Below are 23,035 nucleotides of genomic sequence, written 5' to 3'. Positions count from 1 at the left end.
GAAACTGAGGTGTTTGGACAAGCTATGTTCAAAAATTCTTGTTGTGTTTAACATCCGTTGGGAAAGAAATAATAATACTTTTCATACAAGGGCTAAAAATTCTCCTCATCTGTAAGCTGAGGAGAAAAAAAGCACAAAATCCCCCCCCCCCACACCTCAACGGATCAAACTGCCATCCCATCCATCAAAATCCCACGCCCATGGCCACAGGGAAAGTCAAAAAAGCGTGGAAATTCCTTGTTTACATCCTGCATATACTGACACTGCAACACGTCAGTGGTGTTAGCAAAAGATGGACACTGGCGTCCCCGTGTGGCCTTGTTCTGTAGCACCCTCGGAGCCTTGATGGAGCAGTAAGTAGGATGTTTACAAAGAGCCATCCTCAGGCGGTGCACAGCAGCATCCTGCCAGTCAGTAACCTGCGTGAAACAGTCGCTCCTCCCCCCGTGGCGCACGGCCGGGTGGACTGGCCCTTTAAGAGGAATAAAAACGACAGCTGAGCCCCCCACGAGCCAAGCGCGGCATCGACGCTCTTTACGTTTCATCGGTAAAAACACCGGGGCTGTACGGATCGTTCCACTGATTTACATTTCTTTTTAACACCAGGATTCATATGAAGTGGACTTTTAAATCCTAGGAGGAGAAATGCGAGCCGGCGCCCTGCCGGCGTTGCTCTCTGGTGCGTAATTGATTCGGTAAGTCTTATTTGTGTCATCAGCAGACGATGCGTTCCCTTTACGCGTCTCCTTTCACGGAACTGAACCCGGTGGCGCAGCGACCCGCAGTCCGCTTATTGTTCTTTACTCGGGAGAATAATTCTCCCGCTAAAAGCAGCATTTCAGCGCAGAAAGTTGCCATTGTGTATTACTGTAGTGGCCATCTTTGGCTCCTACTTTGAACAGAGGCTGGCGCAGTGTTCACCAGATAACTGCTGTCACAACAGAGATTGCATTCATTGTAATGAGAGAGCGCGATAAATCCAAGGCAAGACCACCATAAAATGTAACTAAGCAACGACAAACACGGACACTGCTGTAACAGTTTCACGACGCTGAAAACCGACACGAGCTCGTGTCTTTTAATGCTAATGCGCTTCTGTAAAAATCATAATTCATAAAATATTTAGACTGAATGCATTTATTGACTGACGCATTAAATTCTAATGGCCTTTAATGTCTTTATCGCACAGTGTTAGTCCATAACGCTCCACAAGAATGGAGAACACAGACTTTCATTGAGCCTTTTGTCTAAAAGTTATGTTTATTTTGGATGATGGCGTATTGTTTTATAGGCTCTTGGTGCAATAGAGTACATTTCCTTGTTAAAGTGCGTTCCTTGATTTCTTCATCACTCACGCAGGCTTAGTTTAGTTAGTTAGGTTTAGTTAAAAAATGTACACCATCCAGTTCAGTTCACACATATTTTCCTAACCTTATTCCACTTTCAATATCTTCAAAGTCTCCAGTTTCACCTTCTTTTTTTTTTAAACACCAAGGAAGCAAACCCATTAATTATCTACCGAATAAATCCTATACAGGAAATATGTGCCTATATATTTCTTATCAAATTATAAATAGTGGAGGAACTGTTTGTTTTGGATTTTACTGTAATCACCTGGGGATGCTGTTAAGCCAGTTAAAGCTTCCCTAAACATGCGGAGGGGAGCATTCTGGGCTGCAGCACTAATTTTGGCACAATGACAATCCTCCACAGGCTGCTGCTTTTCAAACTTCCTACCGTTGTCGTTTCAGGACTTCCTGCACACCAGCCAGGCTGCACCTCAGGGAGCTTCTCCTAATAGAACTAAGTAAATAACAATGGAAGACAAGCGCAAGAAGCGAAGCCCAAAAGTGTCCCTCCCCCAACCGCCTCCACCGCCCATCAACCCCCGCAAGCTCTCCGTCCTGCCTGCCAGCAAAAGTGCCACCTTCTCCCTCGGCCTGCCGCAGCCTCCCTCCCCCAAGAACAGAGGCAAGTATAAAAGGTCCATAGGAGCACCGGGACAGCCCAAAGACGTGTTCGCAGCGGTCGTTGCTCCACCAAAGATCACCAGGTTTGTGTCTTAATGACCTACCAGGACTGCACCGCTTTGTGGGGCAGACAGCATGTGTATGTTCAGGGATAATGGTGTTTCACATTCAAAATAAGAAAGAAATGGTTTAATGCATCAGGTTTTCCTCCAAGACCAGCAATAAAATAACTCACTAAGACAACGCTGTGTTTCACCTGCATTTGATGATACAGCAGGATACAGATTTGGTTCGACCAGGTGTTGCTTTTGTTTTGCTTGTTTTTTAAATGTTGTCATATGTTAACAAAAATAAATAGTTGCAATGTTATCTTTTTTTTTTTCCTGTCAGACCCCACAGGGAGAAGCCCAGGGCCCCCCAGCCAGCAGGGCCCAGTAAAGTAGTCCAGTCGTCCCCCCTGCAGCACTCCTTCCTCACAGATGTCTCAGATGTGAGAGAGATGGAGGGAGGCCTCCTCAACCTCCTCAATGACTTCCACTCAGGCAAACTGCAAGCTTTCGGTAAGGTAACCTTGATAAGATGCCCCCCCCAGGAGAGTATTCTGTTACTGGCTGAAAATAAAGGCGGGTGAAAAGTGGCTTTGTTACATGAATCAGGCTGAAATCAAATACACACTGTGCTATTTTTTTTTTTACGCCTCTGCTGCCATGGAAATACTTTTGACTTTGATGTAATCACAAGACAAGACACACTGTGCCATCAGATTCAGGTCTGGTTTAACCTGTCTGATTTCCAGGTAAAGTATGCTCCTTTGAGCAGCTCGAACACGTGCGGGAGATGCAGGAAAAGCTGGCACGACTGCACTTCAGCCTTGACAGCCATGTGGAGGAGCTTTCCGAGGACCAGAGGAAATGTGCCTCCGACCACAACCTGGAACACCTGCTCTGCAACGTAAGCATGAATCCCAGTGGCAGCAGCTTTTTAAAGTGGACATGAAACACCACATGTATTAAGGCTAGTTTACATCACAGAGCTCTACTCTGAAAAACCGCTATAGATTTAACACCATCTGTAGAGCTGGATTTAAGAAATAAGTGTTTAAAGGTTTTAGAGCACATGTAGCACCATCTTGTGCCTGTACAGAATGTGATCTCACTGGCTTGGCTAGTTGGCCAGAGCCATTAATTCGGGGTCATGCCAGGTTTCAGAATTCGCTGGATCATAAAACCCTTCAAGCAGTTTCATTGTGTGCTGATGACATACAGACTACTTTTTTTTTACCTTCTTACCCTTTAAAAAAACCCAAAACAAGGTCCACTGGAGTGAATGGAGATTACACAAGTCTTCCACGCAACAGCTGTGGTTCCTGCTAATAGGTAACACAGATTAATGCAAGTCTAACTAGTCTAACATTGTCCGGGTCAGGTGTACAGACCAATCAGCTGGCAGAGCCGACGCCCACAGGATGTGAATGGCACTATTTTATGTTATCCTGAAGTGTGATTTAACTCCCAGTATTCACAGAGTTAAGTTTGTCTTTTCCCAGGCACACCTGGGAAGATACTTTCTTACTCCTTCATTTACATATTTCCTCAGAGGCTCCTGTTTTCATTGGTTAGTATCTATTTTTCCTATGGACATGCTGATGGATGTTAGGATTTTCAATTGTGCTTTAGTAAGAAACTTAGTTATGTGTATGTTGATAACTGTTTGGCTGTGCTTGGGAACAGAAAGACTTAACCTGATGATAATAACTGGGTTTCAAATCTCACCATAATGCTCCATAAAATGGTGCCAAGGCTTGTACTCCTTAGTTGAGCTGTAATGTTAGGTGGCTGTACATTTTATAGTGGTGTTTTTGTTTTTTTTTGAGTGATATGATTTCTGGAGGGAGACATTCAGATGCTTTTTGTTTGTTTTTTTTTTCCCCACATGAGAAGGCTGTGACGAAAGGGAAAGTTTGTAGAGCTAATATCTCCACAATTGGGCATCTCAAACAAACAAAAACCTTTTGATAAACGGTACTATAGACTGAAGGAAAATGTGAATTTTTTTTATTTGGACAAACCAATGAATTTAAATCCTATTACTGTAATTTCCCACATGAAATTCAGTTTTGCTGAACTGTTGGCTCGTTTAAAAAGGAAAAAAGAAAAAAAAGCTCTCGTACAGTGATGTGCCATCTAAGAATGTCTTGACAGTTTCTATTGTTAGTTTGTTGTGTGGATCCTACTGTAGTTACCCACGCTATGCTCACTGCGGGAAGCTGCAGTGCTCTGTGACTGAGGTGAGAAAAACCCTTCAACTCATTTACAGACACTGCTGCCAGGAATACTCTGACTTCTAGCTGAAGCCAGAGTGGATAATTGGGCCTCAGAGCAGATGGGCTATGAAGCAACTTTACTTTGTATCGAAGCTTAACGTTTGCTTCTGGAAACACTGCAGTCGATGATGAGAGCGTAACTCAAATATTGAACTGAAATGCACAGGCTGTTATGTAACATGATCCCACAGTGAGATTACTGCCAGGTACTAGCGCTTCACTTTCTATTTTTGGCTTTGTTTTCAATACCCCTCTCTCCTGTTTGCTCCTTTGTTTCTGCAGCTTGAAGAGCTCAGCACCTCAATGTATCCTTTTCTTAGCTCAAATGCATATTTGTTTATGGGAATTGCCCCGACAGTCCAGGAGCGGATGCTGGATTTGAATGATGTGTTTTCAGTCCTTCTGTGGTGAATCCTTAATGTGTGCACGTTCAGACAAAAGCTCCACTTGGCTGAGAATCAGGACCTGCCCAAGACATCTGGTCCCTGACAGAATGAGGTGTACGGGATGGCAACCACACACTCGTCTAACGTGGAATCGATCCAGCTGCCTTAGTAACAGGATGGAAAGATCAACGGGAGGAGGGGCTCGTTTTTTCCATTTGGTCAGTGAAGCTGAGGGAACAAAGCAAGGACTCGAGAGCAGCAGAGCATTAACTGAACACTGTCAAAAATCATGAACCGCTCTCATTCATAACACAAAAAAAGAAACTTGATGGTTAACTGATCAGGAATCTGTGAGAATATCCTGCATGTTAACTTTCCCTTGGCTTTAGTTTTTAGTTACATAATTTTAAGAAAGAAGTCAATCCAGGTGAGTGAATTCATTGGCTCTGTTGTTTTTTCATGCCAAAAAGCACATTTAACGAGACTTCGAAATATTTATACTGTTTCTTTTTGTTGTATGTATATGCCTAATCTGTGACATATTCCATCTAACTGTATGCATCCGTAAGCAAAGGTAAGGAATCTGCACATTCAAGTAGCAAATGCATTCGGCCCTTTTGACAGCACCACTGTGGCTAGCTCTGAAGTTTAAAGGGAGTTTTGCTCTTATTCTGAAAGCACTCCCTCATTTTTATATCTTTGCTAAAGGTTTGCTATTGGAAAACACTGGACGTGGAAAACAAAATGTTTATTTTCTGTGTATATTGCTGATATCAAGTTTGAATTATGTGCAGTTTAGTTGCTGTATTGGACAGGATTACCTTTAGGTTTTCTTTTTTCTTTAAAAAATAAAAATAAAAACAGCAGTAGCAGCATCCCTCCAAGCACAAGCTAGTTCACCCTGCTGCTGAAATGCTAGAAAATCACGTACCATTGCATGAAGGTCAAACAGTAGCTTGTTCAGTCTTACAAGGACCGCACATGCGTAGTGTTTTGCAGCTAGCATACATTTCTAAACAGTGCTATTTCAAAATGGCAGCTACTTTGATATAAAGGTTCGGTGATTATGATTTGTGTTTTATTAAATTACAAACCCAAGAGTGTACTTTAGATGTCATGTTTAACCATGACCATAGAATTACAGAGATATTAGTGTTCGCTGTTAAACATGAGAGCATTTTTGAAGCAACGCTCCCCCCCTTTTTTTTTTCTTTTTCAAAATGGTGTGCTAAACCTACCTCTTTTCAAGCCTTTGATCAGTCCTCTTTCAAGGATTCTTCACAGCCAGACATTTGTTTTTTTACAAATGAAGTGTAGTCGTCATCAGAAGGCTAGTTATGGTTAGCTTTTACTAAGCATGTCATGAATGAAGCATAAGGAATTAAAAAAGAACACCTGAAGCTTGTGTTTCCAGTAACTCCACCTATTAATAAAGCTATATTAGATTACCTAAGATTAATAATGTGTGTTTAATGGACAGAAGTCATCTTTCAATTTTAAAAATGATCTATGTTTGTGATTAGCGAGTTAATCCTTCCACCCCATTTTCAGTCTTTGAATGACGCACGCTGAAGTTGGTTTTACAGAAATAAAACAGTTTATTCATATATCTTCTTGTTCACAAACAAGTTCAGTTATAATTTAACAATAGATGAGTTAAAAGGCTACTTGAAGACTGGCACTATACTGAGACAATATCAGACCTGGGCTGTGACTGTTTCTCAGGCAAATGAAGAAGTAAAATTTTTCCCTTCTCAGAGTTCGAGACCAACCTTCCTCTACGAGTCCACGTACACATAAATCAACAGTTTTGATCTGCCAGTAAATTTTGGTCATGCAAAAAGAGACGTAGTACCAACTCAGCACATTATATATGACTTTTAAACCATTACACAAGAGATAAATTATAACTGTACCGTTATACAGCAAACATATAGAATAAGCTAATACTGTGCAAATACACATTTGAGCTGTACAAAAGTATTTTTGTACTATGCTTGTTAATCTCAGTTCAAAAATCTCCAACTACATAAAGATATTTTAAAAATATCACATCACATCTGATGAAACAGCAAAAATATACAACTTTCAGGTCCCTGTGTTCTTCCTCTTCTTTTTGTGCATTTTAATTTTACATTCTGCAATAGTGTCTCTGATTTGTCTACAGTACATGTAGAGTTTATGGAAAAACAAAGCAACGACAATGAGCTACTTTCAAAGTGCAAAGAGAGCAGGTTGGACATGTGAAAGACCTGATGCCATTATGTTACAGCCATCCATGCTTCTGTACCAGACGGAATCTCACTGAGATAAGAATAAGAGCTCCAACTTCTTAAGGACTTTCTCTGTGTTTATATAAAAGTGCAGGCACTATAAGAAATGATAATGAAACATCTTCAAGTAAGATCAGTTTTAATGCTGTCCCTCTTTCGACATTTGGTTCTGTTTGGAGTCTGCTTTACCTTACGATAAGGTCCTCAGGATATCATTTAGACTTTTATGGACATTGGCAGGCTGGGAGGCAGCACACTCGCTCAGGCTTGGCCCCATCTGGGCATAAAGGGCTTGGCACAGGTTGGCGGTAGCACCCCTTACGCTGCCGCCCCGGCCATGAATGGTGCCGCTGTGGGTAGAGGTGCCCAAGAGGTGCCAGAGCAAGGGCAGCACTTTCTGCTCTACCATCTGGGGCTTACGAGGGTAGAGCTCTGTCACAAGATCTAAATATAGAAGATGAGAAGCAATACACTGCATTTAGATACATCAAAGCAGAAGCTGATTACAGTGCAGAACTAGGACACCAGACATACCTGCGACCTTTTCGATAAGGTTCACCTTTGCCTTCCCGCTTAAAAACTGAGCCTTGGCGCAGAAAGGCTGAAGGAGAAGTATGTTGTCTGTAGCAGGCAAAAAAATGAAAGTCAAATTAAAGCAATTTTTTTAACCAAAACTTTCTCCTCTATTTTAATGCTCAAAGTAAGTACCTATATTTAAGATGAGTGCATTAATAGCTCCAATAGCAGCAGAGCAGATGGCATTGCTCTTTGAGTTGAGGTGATTGTCCACGATTGCTGGGACCAGGATGTTGACCACTTGGGACAGCTTGTCCTTTAACAAGTGGATGATTTTCTGTAAAGACTCCAGGGCATACAAGTTGACCTTGCTGTTGGACTCCTGCAGCCTGGCTCTGAAGGCATCAAACACCTAGAATTAGGAAGATCAGAAAGTGAAGGATAAACACTTTGTCATTATAATGAAAAGACCACAATGTACATAAAGACATACTAAATGGATTTGGAGAAAAAAAGAAAATACTAACCGGGAATATACTGTTGATAACCATGTTTGGGTTGTTTTGGCAGTCAGCCACTAGCTGGTCGATGCCTTTGATCCTCTCTCTGAAGTCCTTTGAAGCCAGCAGATCCGAGATCTGCTTGATGTACTCAGTCTTGTCTGCAAAACTCTGTGTCTGAGATCTACAGCTGTAATGGCTGTGAGACTCCCTGTATATAAAATGCATCACAATTCACGTGTTTTCCATATGTATTACACATGTGTGAAAAATAAATTTGCCTTAATGGGCTACTCTGGTGCATTGGTTGATATCTACACCCACCTGTTGGTCTGGTTGAGTGGCTCTCTGTTGAGCGATGAGGCTCTGACTGTACCGCTGCCCGGGAGGGAACGTCTGCCTCGGGCTGACTGAGTATCTTGAGGCATCTCACCAAGACCCTAACCCCCCCCCCCAACAATCTCAGAGTTAGATGCCTATATTTAACTTCCAGGGAAAATACCAATTTTCCTGTAAACATAAACAGAAAGAAACGGTACCTTTGTCTTTAGAGTGAAGACGGTGTCTCTGACAGTCTGCAGGTCTTTCGTAGGGATGTATTTCTCCAGGATCTTTTCAAATTCTGGGTGGGAAGACAGGGACAGCAGCATTCGACGGCCAAAGTACCTTTGAGGGGAGAAGGTGTAATATTATCTCATTTGTTAAAGTGGCACTTTGGATTTGCAGTCCAAAAGCAACGGAAAAGCATTTCTAAACATATTTTAATGAAATGCAAGGTAATTACAGTACAGTGACACCAAAACAAATAGTGTCAACAATAACAAAATCAATTCCAGCAAAACCGAAAGTAGATTTGGATTGTACTATATCCTTTTGATGGTCTAAAGACTTTTAAAATGTCTCAAATTTGACATTTTCCTCCCACTGTTACCTGTTATTGCTGAATGCTTTTTACTGGCAATACATAGAAATATAATCTCACCGTTCAAGCAAATATGAACAAGTTGTAAAGAAGTTAAAACACAAAAATTGAATGAATTAATATGAACGTTTTTTTACATACCTAACTTCTTGTGAGGAGTCTTGTGCGAGTTTGACCACAGCAGGTAGAATTCTGTCAGTGAGATCTTTAGCCCCAGAAAGGAGACGTGCAGCACCAACCTTCTCAACCAAATTAGCCAGATGTTGAGCCATACATTTCCTCACCACTGCATTAAGGTGACTATCAGCAGAGGAGGAAATCAATTCAGCAATCAAAGCTTAAAATTATGTAGTGATCCAAACAGAGAAGAAGCAAACAAACAAGAGCTGTCCTGTGTGTAATCTAACCTGAGTCCTCCAGTAAGTAAAGCATTGATGCTTCGAGTAGGGGTGCAGTGCTGCACCATGCAATCCAGTGCTGCATCTACATCCTGCCTAATGAAGGCATTACTCTCCCCAGCCTTCTGCAGTAAAGCTTTAACTGTCCCCTCCAGCTCCTGGTCCATCACTCGCTGAAGGTGTGTGTACAGGTCACCCAGGGTACACACGGCAACCCTGGACACACCCGACCGCAGGTTCTTCACCTAAATAAGATTAACAATATTAGTGCTTAAGGTATAAGAAGAGTAAATGAGCACTGATAACATATTCAAGATATCTATTTGACCAAAACAAAAATCTCCAATGGGAATTTAGCACAATGCCAAGCAATTATGGCTGAGACTATATATAATTATGAAGCAAAACTATTAAGACGCAGAGAAATTAAATAGAATTGCAAAACTGGAACAGCAGAGTCAAACAACGCCATGCATAGATTCCCAAAATTAAGTGGGATTGTTATTCAAAAAATTATATTACCTCTTGAATGAGAGATAGGCAAACATCATGAAGCCGAGCCTGAAGTGTATCTGAGTGATAGTGTGCAAGAGAGCGCAGGAATGTCAGTCCTTCAATCTTCTTCTCCCTACATTCGAAAATAACAACGCACAAAGGGTAATAATTTTACTCTGTGGTCCACATTCAAAGAGATGCTTAAGGATGATGGATTGATTATTTCTCACCAGTCTTCAGAGTTCAGCAGATTGAAGCTTTGCACCAGCGCCAGCTCGGGTTTGGAAAACGGACACGGCTCTGCAGGATCTGAGAGATTTTTCCTGTGCCCCAAACTGCCAGGGGACAGCTCATCTAAATGGCCCATTAAACACCACACAACACACAGATTCAGTCTCATGTTACATCTCAATCAGGCTGAAAACAAGCGCTCTGTGTGTGTGTGTGTGTGTGTGTGTGTGTGTGTGTGTGTGTGTGTGTGGGGGGGGTGGCGGTGCATTAACAGCAGGTTGTCAAAACAAAGTATTGAAGCACATTACCCAGAGCAAACATCTTATTCACCCATTCTGGTCCCAGAGGTTTAATTAATTAATGTTCCAACATTTTCTATAAACAAAGGCCTGTTATAGCAATGGTTTGTATCATTATAATGTTACTGAGTATCGTTAAACAGGGAAAATAACTTTCTGTGTGCAACAAAGATTATGCAGCATGTAGTAAAAGTCTACAAATGCTTGGTTTTTAAGATCAACTCACCTGAACTGTGGGACAGTGAAGGACGGGTTCTGCTCAGGCTAGGTGCCCTCCTAAGACGGGACACATTTTTAGGGTTGGGTGGAACTGTAGGGGGGCTGGGCTGGTGGGGTGGAGTGAAGCACTTAATTGGGCTTTGGGGTCCTTGGGGAGTGTCAGGACTGGTGACAAGAGACTCATCAGAGACAGGGTCTGCTTTAGATGTCACTGTGCTGCCGTTCATATGCAGATCTGCAACAGCGAAGAATAACGTTTGAATCACCAGACACAAAAATTTGAACTTTTTACACATGCAAAATATAACATAACAAATCTGTTAAAGTGACAGGCTTCTGTAATTCAGGCACACAGGAAACTTACCACCTACATTAGTGGTTGAAAGCAGCACTGCTGAGCAAAAGGCTTTTTTTTCTTTATTATTAAAAACATCTAAACTAGTTAAGTTTGTCCCTCGTGTGAGAGAACAAGTAGTACCCCTCGTACACTAGCTTTGAGAGAGCTCTCTTCTGGACTGAGAATAAAATGAATCCTGGGAAAACTTCTTAATGTCATTTAAAAAACAAAACAACAACAACAATGGCACTAGTGAGTTAAAAGTGCTACATGCATGTCAGGGTTTTTAGTTCTTTTCCCAATTTGTGCGTTAAAGTAATAATATCATTATTGTGAGTCATACTGTGACAGCTCTATAGATAACTCACACTTTCAACAAAACACTTTGTTGTGCACATGCCTGGGCTTCTGCATGCTATGAAATTTGTGTGTGGCCTCCACAATGATCCGTCATCATCCAATGTGAGAAAACAGAAGATGCTGGTTTAAATTAGAGCTAACTGTGAGTGGGCACTTGAAGACACTCATTTATCATCACCATAATTTTTCCCCACCAGGAGTTTTTGATGGAGAAACTCTGCTGTGTGTGGGCAGGAAACAATGAGGAGTGGAAGAGAGGCAAGTGAGACATTTTGCACTTGTAAAAACAGACTGCACGAGTCTGTACTGTAGGTCTAAGGTAAAACAGTACAGTTGGCAAATTTTATGAGTCAACGATGTTTTAGCTCGTTAACTGACATCCGTCCACTTTAATTATGTTGTTTTATGTCAATGTTTAAAGATCTCTTTATGTTGGTAATAAGAAATTTCCGGTGTGTGTTTCTCTCTCATGCATGCTCCACTGAGCTTTGTGTGGTTGAGCCACACATTTTGCATTACGTTGGGTGGATACCTCCACCCTAACAGCTGCACATTAACCTTCTCTGCTCCCCTTGCCCTGTTGGGGATGCGCCATCAGTCATCTGAAATCCCACAGGGGGATGTGATAGGATGATCGGACTGTGGAGCAAATCAACACTAATACATGCTGTTTACTCTTTAGGCCATTGTGCAAAACAGTTATGTTGTTTTGTGAGTTCAGTATGCCCAAGGGTGCAGCGGACACAAAGCTGACGTGTATAGATTAATAAAAATGTGCTATATGAGATAGTTATAAAATACTTAAAGTTATCTGCAAAGATGGATTTTTTTTTAACCAGAACCAGAACATTTATTTTAAAGAAATTAAAGGTTAAAATTAAATTTATCTTCTGTCACAAAAATGCATCACATTTGTTAAATACAAAATAAAAGGCATTTATGATGAGATTAGAGATTTATAAGTTTCAAACACTTTCTCTTGCCTTTAATGACTAATGCTCCATTTTCCTCTGTTGGTGAATCAGACAGCATCTTCCTGACACGGTGGCGAATCTGATCTGTTGAATACTGCCCTTGACTTATCGGGCCATCTTGTTGATCCAGCCTGTTCTTATCCCGGCCAAACCGTGCATTTTTTATCCTCTCCTGCGCAACCAGAAAACAAAACAAAAGCACACACAGAGTCAGATTCTGCCAACTGGAAGCTTCACATTATGAACTATGGAGCTGTGTCAATACCAAGTTTTCACTACATATGGTTGATTCTGATATTATAAATTTTTTTTATATACAATATAGATATATAGTTTTTGTTTAATTTGAAATTAACATTTTAACTTAAAATGTGTTTTGTCTCTCTTCTGACAATTAATCAGGGGTGTATTAAGCAGAGTCAAAACACACACGCACAAAAAACATTGACATTATCAGAATAAGAATACTTTATTAATCCCAAAGTAAATGATGCCATATGTTATATTGTATATTCAATATAAACATGGCATCAGTATTTACTATTTAAGCATCACAGTAATATATAGCAACACTCCTCATCCACCGCTGAACAGAGTGTGACTAACCTTAACCTCTTCTGGACGTGGGATGATATCACTGTCTTGGTGACTGCCAGACACAGCGTTGCTGTGGATGCCCACTGAGGGATCAGTGGGGGGTTTGAACGATAAAAAACCCTGCTCAAGTGGCAAGAGAACTCCTGGATGGCTGGAGGACACTGCAGTGCCAAGCATGCCTAATAAACATGAGGGAATAAGATGACTAATCTTTAGCAGTTTAACTGTGATCATGCAGGAACAAGCAAGTTTATATTTATAAGCTTTATTTAAAAATACATCCAGAAAGCAGCTGTAATTTATAGCTAGTTGAAAATGTGTAGTTTAAAAAAACGGATGGGAGAAATAAAAGATATGTTGTTGAGTCCTTTATTAAAAAAAAACAAAACAAGAGCAGCACTGAGCTACATCAGCTTAGTAACACAGCAAAAGCTTGGACAATCAAATGATAACTTGTATCCTTTACAGATCTGAAACTTACCTCTGCCAACTACTCCTTCAGACATGTCTGTGCCTGGTGATTTCCTACTGCTGCTGTGACTATGGGATCCTGAACATCAAAAGAGATAAATAATGAGATTTAATTATTTAAGCACACAAAATGCTATTAGAAGGTATATCCAATATAGCACTCTGTTCTCATCGATGCTAGCTGACCTTTGGGATGCTTCTGAGCTTTTAAAGATTCGCGAAAAGCTGGTCTGACCAATGGAGGGGATGGTACCGTTTTCTCTTCGTCAGTTTTGATTATGCCATTGGAGTACGTAACTCTCTGCCCAACCACACCCACCTCAGATGAGAATTCATCTCCCTGGGACAACACTTGGGAAAAAACAGAAAACAAAAATGTAAATAAATAAAATAAAATAAAAAAGACACACGGCAATGCAACAACTGGGAAAAACCTTTCTCTCCTTTTCTACCTTGAAGGCTGCTGAAGTCCGAGGACACAGAAGACCTCAGTTTTGCAGAAGGCACTCTTGCAATGCGAGGTTTCATTCCTGCAGAGGCAGAGTTTCCAGGGCTGGTGACAGTTGTGACAAGTGAGAAGTGATCATGAGAAACTGCCTACCATTCAACACATCATCAGAGAACACCTAAAGACTACAAAGTCAGAGCTTCTTAAAACTGTCAACATGATTAAACACAACAGGCAACATATCCCAACACAAGGTCATCTTTATTACAAAACAAACATCTCCCTGTTACATTTAATATAAAAGATCACTTCATAAGCACATCTTACCGGTTACTTTTTTGTCTCTGGATTTCACTCTATAACTAATGGCTTTTTTGCTGTATTTGCTCTATTTTCCATTGTAAATTAAAAAAAAAATGAAGTAAAACACATTTTTTAAATTAATTCTGCTCCCTTGTTGGTATTTTGATTATAGCAGAAGGGTTCACCGAGAATAAGTATGTGGCTAACTGTTAAAACCGATGCTTCAAATATACACTTTATACCCCTGTCCCACTGTCTTTTTTTTTTTTAATTATGTATGTATTTGCAGTATATGGAGGTGTCTTTTATCTGGTGTATTAACATAATTTCAGACCAACACAGTCAAACTACATGAAAATGTGAGGCAACATCATAAGCAATATACGCCAAATGCAGAAAATCTGGATATTTTACCTTTTCATGCCATTAAAGCTGGAGTTTGCAACTGAGCTCAGACTAGAAAGTCCACTTTCACTAGTCGAGCTGGTAAGCACTGGAGAAGTGTTTGACAGCGAGTCTAGACCCAAGTCCACCTTCACAGCTGAGTCAGGACTGTCTGGATCTGGACTACTAAGGCTCGCTTTGGCCCGCTTCTTGGCAGCGCTGTTGCGTAGTGAGCGCAGGGAGTTGAGCATCTGTGGACAAGTTACAAAGCTAATAGGAACTCATAGAGGCTTGATTTTTCATTTTACTTCAACTGCCTATTCATGCAGGGTTCTTGATGGCTGATTATAAACAACATCCAGTATATAAAATAGAGAATTGTGCTGACCTCCTGCATGTCCAGAGGATCATCTTCTTGAAGATCATCCACACCACTGAGGCCACCAGGGTCCACATTAAGGGTCTTTTCTAACTGCTGATTCAGAGGGCTTCCTGGGGCATTGGATCTCTGGCCATTAATGGAATGGATGTGCTCTGTTGGAGGGATTACTGGTGAGACGGAGAAGGTACCTCTGGGACTGCTCAGTGCCCGTCTGAATGATGACGTGGAAGAATTCATGATGGAGCCACAAAGAGGTCTGGGAGAGCGTCTGCTAGAGAAGTCATCTAGGACAGGATAGTAACCCGAAAACCCCCCCACAAAGGTAAAAAAATAAATAAATAAATAAATAAATAAAAATGTTTTTGGCATTACAAACAAACACATATGAAATGAAGTCTCTTTTTTCCAACTAGATTACCTTTTGCAGCACTCGCTGTCTCTCTCCAGGGGCTGGTTTCTCGTTGTTGGGGGCTGTTGTCCTTCTTGTTGGGCCAGGTGTTGGACATAGAGAGGGAGGAGTCTGCATGACGGCGGGATGGGGTTGGGGTAAGCATGCCCCCTGGGAGCGTAGCCAGTGGGTAAGACGGCAGAAGAAAGGAGCTGGATGTAGTAGGGTTTGAGGGGAGGGAAAATGTTCGCTCAACGCTGGGGTTCCTCGAGAGCAGACGTCCTTTGGGTGCCACTGTCAGACATTACATTCACTCATCAGACCCATGAAAAACTGTGTAAGGACACTAAATGGTTAATGCCACTTTAAGTGTACTTTCAAGATTTTACTCAAATTTAATTCAAAATAAATCAATAAAAAGAATTTTAAATGTAAAAATATTTTTGAAATAACTCCATACCAACATCTGGGTCAGAGAAGTTTGTGGTTTTAAAGATATCAGGTTCTAAGTTGAGGCTTCCACTTCTCCTGAGATGTGCAGGAGACTCCCTCCTTCGGGAGCCCTGGGGTTTTCGGGGCTCCGTTGAACCTAGACACAAAGTATATTTCCACATTTTCACTAAAAACAGAAATGCTAAAAAGTAGTTACTAAAATGACAGCAATAAAAAACCCTAATAATGCCTATTATGAAAAGGTTTAGTAACAAAGTCCTATAAAGTTTTTTTTTAAATTTGAGAATTCGATCCTTTAGCTAAGATGTTTTCTTTTCTGAACAGCTCAGAAAACAAACAAACATGAAAAGTAAGTTAAAAAAAGGGAATGGAAAAAAGTCACTGATAAATGTGTTTTCCATTCTGCTGGTAAACTCTGGACTGGAGAGTTGCGGCTTGATTCCACTCTCACCTGTGAGCAAAGGTAAGACGCACCAGCTGCCATAGAAACTGCACATTTACACAGTGACGTTACGCAAGAGTGGAAAGTTTTAGCGAAACACACTATTGACTTGTATTGGGTGTTAAAGAGGTCACTACATTTCAATATTTCAGGCACATGTCCAAACTTGTTACCTTTTTTTTTTAGGATTACCACTAGCATGTCCCTAACTTACAAAAACATGGCGCAGCAGTATTGGAAATGAGTCTAATCTTTTTAATCAACAACAAAGCAAGCCACAATAACTTTGATGCTGCTATTTTTACTGCCCGCGTCCATCCTGAAAATTATCATGCTACCTTTTAACCCGCTTGAAGTAAGTTTGATACGTTCCAGCCAAGCTTCAGCTCAAAATACAGCACAGGTCCTTCATTCTCTTTCAGTGTCAGTAACTGCTTTTAAACTAAATGAACAGCTGCTGTCGATGCCCCTTTCTGTGGGACTGCTGTACTAATCAATAGCCGTACTAACCAACAGTGAATTAGCATGACATTTTGTTCCAGTCTCTGTTGGGATCTGGCAGAAGTGTTGGTCATGTCGACACGCTTTTATTTTATATAATCTGACTGGTATGCAGTCAGATTATATAAATATATGGATTTTTAAGGGCCCAGTAAACACTGCATTTATGGTGTGCCATTCATTTAGTCAGGGATTTAGACCTATTAGCCTAAACTTTCTGCCTATTAGAACTTTAATAAACAGCTACCTTTTGGGAAAATGAACAGTGAACAGTACATGAGCAGTATTGTCTCTACTGGCATGATGTGAGCTGGCATGACACCAATCTGCCAAGCAGCTTGTCAGCATGCTCATCTCACGGTTTTCGTTGACATGTGGAACAGTAACTCCTTTGACTCAGGATGCTAATCCAATTTAAAGCTGCTCTAAACTGAGTCAAGCTGAAGTTGAACATGACAAGCTGTCAACTGCACTTGTCAACTTATTGTATATGAAATTAATGTGAAAACAAATGTTAAGAGAAGAAAGTTTTGGTACTTACTAAAACTGGGTATGTAGGTTTCTGGCTTCCTGGACAAAGAAAGGGTGTCCCCATTTGACCCCTGTGAAAGAATGTACAATTATTTCTTTAAATGGTAAAAATTAAGTATAAAAGGTAAAACAAGTGGCATAAAAACAAGTGCTGTCTGATAATCATCTCTGGGGTTTCAACAGGGAAGCATTCACAGTTCAGCACATCTTTTTTCAGCCACAGTTGACACTTCTAGCAATTCTAGGCCAATTATGAGACTCGCACATACTCTGCCACTTCACATTGTACTTTTCCTTGTGTGAAATTGAAAAATAACTCCATCAAAAACACAGACACACACTAGATCACTAAATGCTTTCCTCCTGCAGAGAAAAGCATTTAGTGATGTCCATAGGTTCCAAGCTTTGAGCAGACACTGACATGCTAAACCTTTTATAACTATAGTCTGTCCAGTTATTTCTGAGCCTGCTAAAATGACTGTGGAAAAAAATGTTTGTAATTCCTAAAGGGTGAAGTCTACACTGCCAACTTGATTGCTTCATTTCAAATACACTGTGGTGGGTTGGAGAGGGAAAAAATTACAAAAATGATGAACCTTGTCCAAAGGCTAACTATAACGGGGACCTCAATGTAATGTCATTCACTCAACAAAGGGACGCAGGAGATATTTAGTCAGCTGGAAACATCTGGCTTACGGTCTTTCTGCTACTCTAAAGTTTAATTTGGTGTATGATGTCCACTGTTCACATTTAAGTTTTAAGGTCACAACGCAACCTTAGAAAGATGAATAAAGACTGCTTTGTTTTTTGTGTGTTTTTTTGTATTTCAACCACTCAGATAAAACAGTGAGGCTGAAATTAGTTCCGCTGCCTATAATCTGATCAGCACTCATAGCAGAGCACTTGGCGTGATTGCAATCAACAGTGGAGCAGTCAATAGGCCATGTTTTGCAAGCATAACTCTGTGTTATTACCAATTATGTTTCACGGTCACTTCAGTAACTGTGCTATCTGGTAATGGGGTTGCTGGGAAACAGACACTGCTGTAAACGCAAGGTTTCTCGAATACAGGCTCTGAGCTGGATATTAGTTCCCAGAACAAAACACAGTCAATTGATAACTAATTTTAGAAAAAGCCAGGGGATTATTAAAATAAAGCTGGTAATGGCTTAATAAGTTCTCATAGTTTGTTAGGTTACAAATGACATGTTCTCCTTTCCTTCCTTCAAACAGGTTGAGAGCTACTGTCGCAAGACTTGTACTTGAAACTGGGCGCTCATCCTTGCAGCAATGGTGTCACTATGCAGGAAAAATGAGTCATCTACTGTATTTCCTACAGGAATAGTACCAGTGAGAATCTATCCATTTATCCCTGGTTATAAAGAACTAAGAGCCAAATTAATTCACCGATCTTAGTCTATTTTCATACTCCAAGTCTTGGAAAAAATTTTTTTTTTCAAAAAGCAAAAAAAAAAAAAAAAAGGGGGGGGGGTGTTAAGGCAGTTCTAAAAGAAGACATGTGCAAGGATGTATTAAAAAAAACTTACAAAGTGACACACAGAAGCAAAACCCTTTCCTCTGCTGCTCTTTATCACATACTGCATCATGAGAGCTATAGCTATATTTAGGCTTTGTCCTCAAAACTGTCTCTGAAGAAAAAGCCACCTCTAAAATGTCTTATAAATCTTTGGAAGGCTGCCTCTAGTTATCACTCATCTCACTAAAAAAATACTGGTTTCGGATAATGCAAACATTTATGTTATCTGCAAGCAAAGCATGAGTAAAATAAGACAGACAACAAGGACAAAAATAACCACTCCTTTCATGTAGTGACTGCAGTTACTGGCTCATTGGGGGAGAAATCAACATGAACTGCTTTGATACTGAGATACTCAGTAGTTTAAAGGAAAATATTAAAAATATTTCTTTGTTTAGGCAGTCAACAGATGAGCAATCATGCCCTAATGTGCAAAACTGAAATTTATTCATTAATATGAATCAAAATCATCTGTTATTGGGGAAAATTAACTGGCGATAAACCAGATAATTCCTCTGAACTATGTCTTATTTTGACATGGTAAGAGAGAAAAAGCACACAGGTATTTAAAAACAGATGCTAAATCATTGCAAGTTATCCAAATGGCATAATTATCATAAAAGATTATTGAGATTATCCCCAGTGTTGATGAGCTCCACCTGTTCAGTGCACTTTCCGTTGGGTGTACTGCATTGCTGTTGGTCATTCTCAGTGGACGAGAAGCTCAACATCTCCCAGGGTAGTTTGTTCTTTCCTTTGCCCGCGCTGACAATCCTCCTTTGAAGTGGAAGGTCATCGGTGAGGGAGCCTAAGCTGCCATAGCCATATAATCTGTCACAGTCTGGTTCTGTTCTGTGGCTCCTGGCACTACTTATCCGCCCTCCATTCAACACCCAGTCTAAATCAGCTCCAGAACCATACTGTGGTGAGCACCGCTGGCCCGATTTGGGCACCACCAAGCCGTACTCCACTATACCTTCCGAGGAGAGTTTTGGAAGTATGTGCCTTGCTCGTCTTGCCTGTACAGCTGCCATCAGACCTTCTGCATCCTCATTCAGTTCAACCATGTCAACAGCTTCCATGAGAGACAGCTTTCTCCGTGCATCAAGGCAATGGTCAAAAACAGCAAACAGCTCGAGGGCGGCATGTCGGACCCTCCTTTTGCTGTCTGCCAGGTATGGCGCAACCTCAAAGCAAAGCTTGGGGATGCTGAAATCTTTCCTAGGATGAGTGAGCATAGCTGCCATAATGATGTTAAGGACATCTTCCCGAACCCTGGAATTCTTGTGTTTCAAGTGGCCAATTACAAGATCCAATACTTGCTGGGGTGGAATAGTTTTCATCAGCTGTCGAAACACATTCAGGTATTCATTCCTGGTGACAGTGCGAGTATCCCCTAAAGCCTTTAGGGCGACTAAGACTATATGTTTGAAATATTTGTCTACAGCTGTATCTAGCTTCCGAATTAACAAGTTTAAAACTTGCAAGGTGCCAGAAAACACCTTAAAATTACTATCGTCGAGAAGTCGCGGGAGAAAATTTATAAACGCCTCAATGCCAGCAGAAGGGACTGACTTAATGTCCACTTCTGAGAGGATGTGTTTGAGCTCCTCCACCCCATTTGTGCGATTCTGGTAATTCTTCACATCCAGAAGCTGCTCCTGTAACTCCTGGGTGATCAATCCAGGTATCATTATTGGTACTCTTTTGGTGGATTTGGTCAAATTTTAGAATCCAAGGAAGCAAACACAATCCTGCAAGGACAGTAATGCTCCTCCTCTTTACTTGGTGCTTTCATCCTGAGTGGTTGATGATGGAAAAACCACAGTCCCGTTTGTCAAGCTGTGAATGCAAAATATAGAGAATATAGAGAATTAACAGTCAAGAAAGGGCTTAGCGGTTCCTGTAACACCGCATTAAAATATTTAGCAAGGCAGAGCCACATAACGGTGTATGTTTTTAGCGAGAGTCTCCTAGTGCTCCAGATCGATCACCATGATACGGTAGATAAGAGCGAAGGAACACAACCACTTGTGGCTCTTGGAAACGTAGTTACCACAAAAATGGTTACGATAACCTTTACGTTTGTATGTTACATTATTTCTGCTTTTTTAAATAATTAGTTAGGCTTTGGAAGTGTGTCGATTGGAGCTTTAGCCTCTTATTTGCTACAAAGTAATGCCTTCAATTGACTTACAATTAAACCTTGATCACACGTTACCGCTAAGCAGCCTAATTAGCGAAGCTACAGAGAATCTTAGCTTACTACAACACCACTGATATGGTGCTAAGCTAACTCGCTGCTCCGCTATTTTTTTTCCACCGTTGTATGCTCTGTGTGGCTGGGCTAGCAAAGTTAGAAAAACAGCAAGAAAACAGACCTTGCATTTTCTCCCGGTCCTCTTCGGCAACGCTGGGCGACCCTATGTGATATTTCGTCGTCCAAATTTCCATGACATACTGCGGACGCTACAGTTCTCTAAGTGCAGACATTTCCCTGGCTGTTTTAGCTGACGTCTGGAGTGTTGAATGTTTGGAAGCTACAGAGGTATTCACCTCGAGAAGAGCCCCCCCTCCCACTCCGAAGCTGCAAAATGGCGAATACATGTACAACTAACTGAGTGCTTCCATGGAGACGCGAGCACCAGGCTCCTCCAGGCGGCATCGTCGTCACGGAAGCTGCAGCCCAGACTGAGACGTTACAAGGAATCTGAGGTTAAGACTCAAAATAGACAGTGATTATAAATGTGATTATGTGAGCGGGAAAATCAGAGTATTTTACATCTAGTTTTCTTCACTGTATATATTCAGCATGTTTTGGAGTTATGTAACTTCCTGACAAAAGTTTAATGTCCATATTTATGTAAATAAAATTTAAAAATTAAACAATACGTTATGGCATGAATATAAAGTGCTGCATTGTGTTACATATAACACACACCCATGTTGGCATAAAATGTAACTCTAAAATAACATTTTAAGTTATTTATCCAGTTATTTTTTGGTCTCTTTGTGGTGTTATAGTTGAACACTAAAACACACACGCGCACACACATTCACACAGATTACATGTATACTTTCTTTTCTTGGTATTTATTTATCACTGTGTAAAAGAATGTTTACTATTTCATATTTTTTGTATTCACAAAAATGTAAAATTTAAACTAAACTAAAATGAAAATGTATAGAAGTTTCTTTATTCTAAATATGGACTATTTTATGCCCCATAACATGGCAGTTATAACTGCTGGTGAGTCGACGTTATTGTTATGCAAATCTATCATGAACTGATAAATTGCGAGGCACTGGTATAAATTAGACTACACAGATTATTAATAACATAATAACAAATAGATTATTATATAAGGTAGCTTTAAAAAGCTATCATCTTAAGTTTTTCTGATATTATCTTGTACTTTAAAAAAACTAATCAGTGGAAAATTGTCAGGGTTCTGGGCTGTATTTCTAGTGTTTTTGAATTGTGACTTATGTATATTTCATTTTAATAAGAAAAAAAACTTGCTGTTAAGCTCACAAGTCTTTGCAATAAAACAGCATTCTTCCAAATATTTTTTTAATTAAATCCCAAAATAGAAATATGAATTGAGAGTGTATACAATCACTGGTCCTGGCACTTTTTTTTGTTTGTTTTTTGTCTTTTGGCAAAGATAAATATTCCACATAGAAAAACAATCATGTTGTGAACTTAGTCAGCAGCCAACACCCTTTCCTCCTCTTCTCTGGCCCCTTGCACACACACACAGACGTTACAATGCAATTCATGAAGAGGTCTGATACAAGGATATTTTATTTCTCAAAAACTCTTAAAAACCAAGTAAGATTCTTCTTGGTAGTCATCTTTAGTAACAACGTTGAGCTAAAGGGCACATGATTCCTTTAAAAAAATACACTGTCTTCCAAACACAAGAGAACAAAAGGGTAAATTATGTGTGCTTACTTAGCAGCAATATATCATGTGAGTGTGAGTGTCATGATGATACCCGGTGCCTACATTTTGCACTTTCCTTTCCTCTCCCCTCCCACATTCAAGTAAAACATATGCCTGCAATGCTGCCACATAACACAGTAGGCCAATACAATGTTTGTATTGGACTAAAAATGTGTTCATTTCTTGTAAATAGTTCTTTTTTGAATTGTGAAACACATTTTCTTTTTCAAACTATAAAGCAATCGATCAGTACAATGCGATTTACGTTGCTCGGATAAGCGGAGAGCACAATTGCAGAGAGGAATTTTTTGAAAATAAAAGTAATAAGTAAAATAAAGGAGGAAATAAGTAAAATAAAGAACACCAAGTAGAATACGGTTAAACTCAATAACGAGCATTGTCATTGATTTGGTTCTTAACCATTCAGTGAATTAAATAACTGCAAA

The 23,035-nt window shown here is 40.3% G+C and overlaps 2 protein-coding genes across 3 annotated transcripts; one reads left to right on the top strand and one right to left on the bottom strand.

The window, feature by feature from the left end:
* Window positions 1-373: 373 nt before the first annotated feature.
* ccdc28b (coiled-coil domain containing 28B) lies at window positions 374-8,261 on the top strand. Of its 2 annotated transcripts, none has more exons than XM_084915499.1 (6): window positions 374-679; window positions 1,752-2,053; window positions 2,361-2,530; window positions 2,767-2,921; window positions 4,576-4,598; window positions 4,728-8,261. In XM_084915499.1, the coding sequence occupies exons 2-6, from the start codon at window positions 1,818-1,820 to the stop codon at window positions 4,780-4,782; spliced, it is 639 nt and encodes a 212-aa protein (XP_084771625.1). In that variant the 5' UTR covers window positions 374-679; window positions 1,752-1,817; the 3' UTR covers window positions 4,783-8,261. The 2 variants fall into 2 exon arrangements, with proteins under 2 accessions (XP_084771625.1, XP_084771624.1); XM_084915498.1 differs by having other exon boundaries at window positions 375-695.
* togaram1 (TOG array regulator of axonemal microtubules 1) lies at window positions 6,254-21,318 on the bottom strand. The gene is made up of 23 exons (XM_084915490.1): window positions 21,022-21,318; window positions 19,300-20,482; window positions 17,114-17,174; window positions 15,637-15,765; window positions 15,207-15,470; window positions 14,795-15,072; window positions 14,437-14,657; window positions 13,724-13,824; window positions 13,458-13,622; window positions 13,282-13,350; window positions 12,810-12,979; window positions 12,213-12,375; window positions 10,540-10,767; window positions 10,014-10,137; window positions 9,811-9,916; window positions 9,298-9,533; window positions 9,032-9,190; window positions 8,508-8,634; window positions 8,293-8,408; window positions 7,996-8,179; window positions 7,661-7,880; window positions 7,487-7,573; window positions 6,254-7,396 (listed from the first exon to the last, which is right to left on the bottom strand). The coding sequence occupies exons 2-23, from the start codon at window positions 20,332-20,334 to the stop codon at window positions 7,143-7,145; spliced, it is 4,497 nt and encodes a 1,498-aa protein (XP_084771616.1). The 5' UTR covers window positions 20,335-20,482; window positions 21,022-21,318; the 3' UTR covers window positions 6,254-7,142.
* Between the last annotated feature and the right edge of the window lie 1,717 nt (window positions 21,319-23,035).

The sequence above is a fragment of the Perissodus microlepis genome, chromosome 19 (genome assembly GCF_051167445.1).
Source record: "Perissodus microlepis isolate ML-2025 ecotype Zambia chromosome 19, ASM5116744v1, whole genome shotgun sequence".
Lineage (NCBI taxonomy): Eukaryota > Metazoa > Chordata > Actinopteri > Cichliformes > Cichlidae > Perissodus > Perissodus microlepis.
This window is presented reverse-complemented; position numbering and strand designations above follow the sequence as displayed.